The sequence below is a fragment of the Polypterus senegalus genome, chromosome 12 (assembly GCF_016835505.1).
Source record: "Polypterus senegalus isolate Bchr_013 chromosome 12, ASM1683550v1, whole genome shotgun sequence".
Taxonomy (NCBI): domain Eukaryota; kingdom Metazoa; phylum Chordata; class Cladistia; order Polypteriformes; family Polypteridae; genus Polypterus; species Polypterus senegalus.
In genome coordinates, this window is record NC_053165.1 from 118,327,389 (window position 1) to 118,334,846 (window position 7,458).

Here is a 7,458-nt window from a genome sequence, read left to right on the forward strand (position 1 = left end):
TGTTGAATCCTTTCTTCTGAATGTATGTCCAAAGTAGTATAGGAAGAACTGACTAATCTTAGTACATAACCTCATATGGACGTTAACTCCATGTGGAGCAGAAACATTGGTGTACTGAGCTGTCCAGGATATTCTCAAAACTCCCCTATGAACCAAATGGCATTTCATGGGCATTTATTCAGGGCCCATCTGCCTGCTTTGTGGTCCAGTTGTATATGTAGTCATAGGGAAAATAAGCAAATTAACAAGTTTCAATTTGGATTTTTCAGTGTTTGCAGATTTTCCCAATATTTTCGTGAAGTAGCATGTTGACAATTTGGCAGTTATGAGGTGGTATATTTTTTCTTCTGCACCATCCCCATTGTTGGTGATGAAGGAGCTAAGTTAGTTTACAACACTTCCATGTTCTTGGTTATTTTTGGATTGATCCACTGTCATCAATGCATTGAGGTAACCCATCCAGCACATTCCCAGCAAAAGGGCATACAAAGTGTGGATTCGAAAGCAGCTAAGGATAATAAAACACTTCAGCTTTGACCTAGTCAGAGATTTCATAATCCTCAGGAGCACTAATAAGTTGACCGACCTGAATTCTTCCAGTAAATTATGTAATCAAGTACACTTCTGAGAATTAAGGAGAAAGAACATTAAAAAAAAAAGAAACTAGGAAGCACAAAGAGACATAGGAATCTGGAATACATTTCATGTGATTGAAGTTGAGGCCATAGCAATTTTTGAAAATGTACATTATGCAATTAGGAAACCCAACAAGCCTAATGGACTTAGGTGGAGTGCTCTAATTTGTAAAATGTCAGTAATGTCCCATCAATGTGCCACTGCTCGAGCATCATCCCACTATATAGAGGTGACAAAGCTCTCACGATTTTAATTGAATCCACCTTCTTCCGGCCCTTAGATGGATGATTTATCATTTCTAAAATGTTGGGTTTTGATGTTTCTGTGCTGTTTCTGTTGATGTTAATGATTTTTTTTATGACTTGACATTTTTAAAAATGTAGTTGATAGATAATGATGAGCATGTAGTGATGAATTACTGTTTTGTGTTTAAATCTATGTTTTTAAATTCATCATTAATAATTTAGCAAAATGTGTCATAATGGTAAGGGTTACTGAACTCTCTTTTTAATATTTTCTCCTTAGCTTACAATCATCTTCAAAAATTTTCAAGAATGTGTTGACCAAAAAGTCTATCAAGCAGAAACAGATGAGCTTCCTGCTGCATTTGTCGATGGCTCCAAAAATGGTGGTGATCGGCATGGGGCAAATACCCTGCGTATCCTGGAGAAAGCTCCCGGGCAGCATGTAGAGATCCAGGCACGTTACATCGGCACCACTATCGTCATTCGACAAGTAGGCCGCTACCTGACATTTGCCATCCGCATGCCTGAGGAGCTTGTTCATTCGACTGAGGACAAGGAGAGTCAGGGACTGTACTTGTGTCTTCGTGGTTGCCCACTAAGTGAACGGATTGACTTCAGGACCTTCCGGGCAAAAGCAGCTGAAAATGAGCCGGCAATGGGTGGAAGCAGGCCACCTGTTTCTGCTGAGGGATTCACATATGAGTCAGCCACAGCCAAGTGCAAGGAAAGGCTTCCAGTAGAGGATTTGTACTTTCAGTCATGTGTGTTTGACCTGCTTACAACAGGAGATGTGAATTTTACCATGGCTGCTTATTATGCCTTTGAGGATGTCAAAATGTTGCATTCAAACAAAGAAAAATTTCACATCTTTGAAAGGACCGGAGATCTGACACCAGGGAACTCTGCTCCTGGGAGGCCGGATGTGAGAAGCATCTCTTCCGTATGCATCCTCATGGTGCTGTTTTGGATTCAGTGCTGTTTAGTGTATCTTTAGTCATGTTTATTTTGTGTCCTCTAAACTAGGCGGTTTGCATCTGTGAGAGACACTCACACATTGGGATTGCACCTCCGCACTACAGACAGAAGAGGCAGGCTCTTGTGCCAGATCAGAGCTGGATTACCAGGCTCTTCTCCTCTTGAATCTAGCCTGATAGATGTCTGTTGTGTCGGTGGCAGGGATGGAAGATGCCTTGTCTTCCTAGACACAGAATCTTTGTGTGTTAACCTCCACCAGAAGGCCAGTGAACTAAACATGGAGTGAACCTGCAACTTTTTTTACAAGATGCACTTCCTCTCAAGTTGTTATTACTTCCTGTGTGTTACCTGAGCACGTTACCTGAGCCACATTCCCTCCCTATGTGATTACAGATATCTAAATACTATTTTTTATTGCAGATTGGTTCAAGTAAGTGATCCCTTTACAGAAAATCCCAAAAGAAAATTGACTCTGAGTAGAAGCTGGACTAGGCGCAGTGTGTACATTTGATCCAAAGTAGCCTTCTGCTTTACACTTATTTTAGGCTGTTAGGATTCCCACCAACACTTTAAAGTTGTGTCACTGACAGCCTATAATTCTAATCTTTGGGCTAGCCCATGTCTACTTATTGATGAATTTTCAAAAACAAACTGATAGAGCATGGTAGGGTCTGAATAGCTGTTGATTCCTTAGGTAATCCTAGTCATGCGGCCGATCGCACCCAAAAACTGTCTAGAAGTGTCAGCCAGTTTGTTGACAAAATATCAACAGTTAGACAGTATTCGAGCAACTAACCCTAGACACCAGCCCACCAGGTCACAGATGGGCAACTACTAATTCCCTAAATTGCCCATCTGTGACCTGGTGGGTTGTCATAATTGAGCGACAGCACTTCATCAGCAAGTTGTTTTAGGTCAAACCTTGGACTGTTGAAATGACTATAACTATTGGGCCAACTGGGTGCTTTCCAACATGGCATCTGAATACCAACTTTCCAGATTCTTCCAGAAGTGCCAGACATCATAAAATTATAGAATGAAATCCAACTGCAGGCTACCTGAACCATTTGATTGTGCAGTGATCTAACATGTTTGATGAATTTGCCCTTTTACTTTAAGAGCTGTGAGATGATTTTCTTTAGCTGAAACAGTCATGCCAATTCTAAGCTGAAACCTTCCACTGGCAGGACAAACTCTTTGCCGAGATTTGCTTGCCTGCCTCTCGTGTTTTTTCATAAAGAATTCTAATCTTTTCTGTTAGGGCAGTTAGCACACATAGATGTGTGCCTTGGTTGATATTGTAGGTTCACCTTGCTCTCCAAGCTCAGAGTGTTGGTTCAAGCTGCATTAGCTCTATTTAGAATTGAGAGTCATCACTTGTACAGGAGCTCACTGGCTTGAAAGAGGTGTTTGCTGGATAGGGCATAACTCGCCAGGTGTAGCATTTTAGTTTCTGTCCATACATATTTAAAATATTAACTGTACAGTATTATTATATTATGCTTTATTTTATGATGTATCATATTTTATTTAAGATGGAAACTAATCTGTTAAAGTGCTTGCTTATGGACTTGCCTTGGCTAAAAACAAAACCAGCCCCATATTTTGGGCTGTTGCAGTCAAGCAGCACTGAACCTGGCAGTGAGTGCAGACCGCACCTGTAGAACTGAGTCTGCCTCGAGCAAGTAGCTGACAGAGAGGCGGCACTGCAGGGCCTGTTTTGACACCTGTTGCTCCCTATACCTGGGAGACGCTGCTTTGTTCTTTGCCAAAGAGCAGGACCCGCTGCCAAGAAGTTCTGAAGCAGCTTAACCTTTTCCATTCCACCCATTAAGAAGCTTGGGAGTGTATTTCTCATCTAGAATCTCAGGATGAACGAATGGAAGGGGTACCAAGGCGGAACAGATTGCATAGGTCAATTCTGGACATGGCGTGTGCATTGAGAAAGCAGCGATGCTAATCATTGTGAAAGGTCTGAAAAGAAAAACGGTAATAACAGGTGGGCACTTTTAAATGTCAAGCCAGCTTTCTTTTATGGCCGAGAAGTTTCTCAGTCCTGTTTGTTCCCTCCATCTCAGTCTACTTCTGTTTAGAAATATTCACTTACTAGAGGGGGCTTGTTATGGGAGTTATGATTTGCCACCCAAGTTTCATGAATTGTAAGAAATTAAAGTAACAGGAGTCCAATCAGACCACACAGATGAAGTCATATTTGTCAAGCCTTTGTGGCAACATTGTAGGTTTCGCCTGTGTCTGTGTTCACTATCCAGTATTTTGATTTAGAAGTGATGAGCTAATCCATCCATCCATCCATTATCCAACCTGCTATATCCTAACCACAGGGTCACGGGGGTCTGCTGGAGCCAATCCCAGCCAACACAGCACGCAAGGCAGGAAAGAAACCCTGGGCACAGGTGATGAGTTTATCTACAGCTAAATCTCCACATTTATAGAAGGGTGTGGTTTTATCTGGCTGCATTTATAGCATTTTAGCTTTTTTAAAAAGTGAAATAATTTTATGATCTGCATGCTAAATGTATTGAATGGCCTTGATATGGCACCTTTCCTCACACTTAATCTATGATACGTGTGTAATATTATGTTATCAAACAAGGAGTTACGATTCAGGCCAGAGTTAGAAAGAGCTGTCCAGGAGATGTTGTAGTAAGGAAGTAATCAACTTTCTATTTTTTCTTTTTTTTCTGACACTTTAATGTGATTTCTGCCACATGGCATATAATTGGTGTAAGGAACCAGGCTCACAGGTTCAGCTCTGGGAGGAGTATGATAGATTTGAAAGTTCACTGATGGCTAAGCAAATTCATACACAGAGAAAGTTGAGAAAAGAATTTCTGAACACCTTATCTAGTAGATGATCATAGAAGCCAGGATGTAAGGTTTGGCTTATCAGGGTATCATTGAAAGTGTGCTGTGGGTCAGTCTTTATTAGGAAGGTGGAATAAGTGAGAACTTCTCACAACAGACAGCCAGAGACAGGTGGTCATGAAGGCAAAGGTTTCTTGTAACCTCTTCAAACATATCAAAATGTCTATCCAATTATTGTGCGCCCTTTTTTTTAAGTAGATCAATCCTGGCTGCACAAGATGCAGAATAAAAAACCAGCCTGGGAAATGGCACCAGCCCATCACTGGTGAGGAGCTGTGAAATATCAGTGCTAGTCACTGGGCCGCTCATTCACCAAATAGCTCTGATAGCATTTGGTAGAAAAGTTTTAAGAAAGGAAGTAAATGAATTACAACTGTCAGATTATCTCTCAGAACCACTTTTTTTTTGTCGATAATCACATTTTGCCAATATTTTTTGTATCTGAGTGGCTTTCAAAGTTAAGGTTTGAAGGCAGCTGTGGTTTTCATTGTTTGTTTTTGTATTACTAAGATAATTGGAACTGCATTTTGGAGGGCACGTGGATGCTCACCCCCAGTGGAATATCAGATTTCCCATTTATTAGGGAGCATCGCCATGTCAGCCAGACACACAACTTTTAATCGACTCTCTTCCATCGTATATTTCACCGAGTTGGGTTGTCTTGCACAGAAAGCAAAGAAAATGGTTAGCATTGCCCTGAAGTACTGGTGCATTCTACCAAACGCCGTTCTACAAAAAATGATTGTAATGTCAAGACTTGCTTCACTTGTTGTAACTTATATTATGGATATAATATATAAACCTCCCATGTGACTGTACATGAAAAAGTGGTAAAATTGTCCAGATGTATTTTTCTTTTAGAAACAAAATGTGTTTATCTGTTGTGTTCAAAGCTTCTATTGTGCAAAACTGATTTTGTGACTGTGGAGGGTGGGGAGAGGGAGGGGGGCTTTTCATAAAGGGAAATAAACAAATTGGAAGGTGACACAAGCATCCAGCTTGCGCCTCTGCAACTTTCTGTTGAGTTCTCTTGAGAGTGAGCTCTTTTGCCTCAGGAGGTGTTGTGGCCATATTTGTCTTGACTTGTATTCTTTTACTCCTTCCAATGAGGATGTCAACTTGTTGAAGAGGACTCATAATGTTGGAATTCACTTTATAATTAATGAAGACCCCAAATGCAGTTCAGCTTTTTGCAAATAATCCCTGATGACATGTGGCTTTTATAAGGGACAGATTAGTGTCAAACAGAAATGAATTAAAAATTCAGAACAGGTAAATAGTAGGCTACTTTTTAGTACACTCAGCCCTCTGTAATTAACCATCAGAGCAGCTACCCCACTTACCCGGCTATTATTTTAGTATCCGTGTCAGGGAATCCTGCTCCAGACCCAGAAAGCGATTGGGTTTTTTTATTCTTTTTTTCAGAATTAATTAGGTGTCTATATTGTCCAGACCACACATATTTGATCAGAGGACCTAGTCGTCATTAACGCTGGAAACATAAAGTCCCTGCCAGCATGTATATTCTCCTCAGCTTGTTCATAACATCCCTCAGCCAGTCATCAGTCTCTGTGTGAGGGATACTGAAATTCACTCTCAAGAAAACTCCGATTTTTTTTTTTTTTTATAAAGCTGTATGGAGTGTTGTTTGACATGTGTGGTGCACTTCACTGAAAACTGTACTGTTGGAAATGATCTCACTACAATTCTTGTGAGAAGGTGCTGCACTTCTGATCTATGGCTACCAGGGGCATTAGTCCATACTAGTGCACCCAGAATGGTGGAATTTTGCCATGTTGTTTTGCTTCTTTTTTATTGAAAAGCACTTTATTTGTTTCTTCTTTTTTGCCCATCATTGGGTTAAATTCTTTGTGTGAATAGTGAGCAGCAAATGACTGCTGAAAAAGTTCCATATGATTTATGGTAAAAATAATTAATGGATAAACACAGTGAAAGTCTGTCCCATGAAAGATCAAAATTGTGTTTGTATGTAGAAAAAAAGCGGACTGTGACCGCATGTATATAGTGTAAATTATTTATTGAGATGAAAATTAAAGTTTGTTTTTGGAACTACCATTCTTGTTTTATCTTATCTTATTTAACTTTTTATATTTGAAATTTGATTCTTTTTTTTTTTTTTCGTGTCACATGGAAAAAGTTTATTGGCAGCTGTCATTTTTGATGCCCTAGAGCTTATCAGACCTGCGTCAGTTTCAAGTTCTTCCAGTGACATCCAAGCAGAAATAACCAGGCTTTTAAATTAACTTCTTCTCTAGGTAAACTGTTCATAGTAACAGGTGTAGTTTTTCATTTTGGCATACCCACTTGTACTTGTTTTGCTTTAAGCAAAATTAATTATTTAGGAAGTATGGTTTAGGGATATGCAGCATTTGTTAACTTTTGGCGTTGGAGAATCAACACCATCAACATGCTTATTACTTGTATTTTTCCATCCATCCATTATCCAACCCATTGTATCCTATCTACAGGGTCACGGGGGTCTGCTGGTGCCAGTCCTAGCCAACATAGGGCGCAAGGCAGGAAACAAACCCCGGGCAGGGCACACACACACACACACACACACACCAAGCATACACTAGGGAAAATTTAGGATCGTCAATGCACCTAACCTGCATGTCTTTAAACTGTGGGGAGAAACGAGAGTACCCGGAGGAAACCCACGCAGACATGGGGAGATCATGCAAACTCCACACAG

General features: G+C 40.3%; 1 protein-coding gene across 1 annotated transcript in view; it reads left to right on the top strand.

The window, feature by feature from the left end:
• rgma (repulsive guidance molecule BMP co-receptor a) overlaps nt 1–5,149 on the top strand; it is a 42,612-nt gene extending 37,463 nt beyond the window's left edge. The window contains exon 4 of the mRNA XM_039773297.1: nt 1,162–5,149. Within this exon, the coding sequence (XP_039629231.1) occupies nt 1,162–1,875 (714 nt within the window). The 3' untranslated portion in view covers nt 1,876–5,149. The remainder of the gene's footprint in view (nt 1–1,161) is intronic.
• The last annotated feature ends 2,309 nt before the right edge of the window (nt 5,150–7,458 follow it).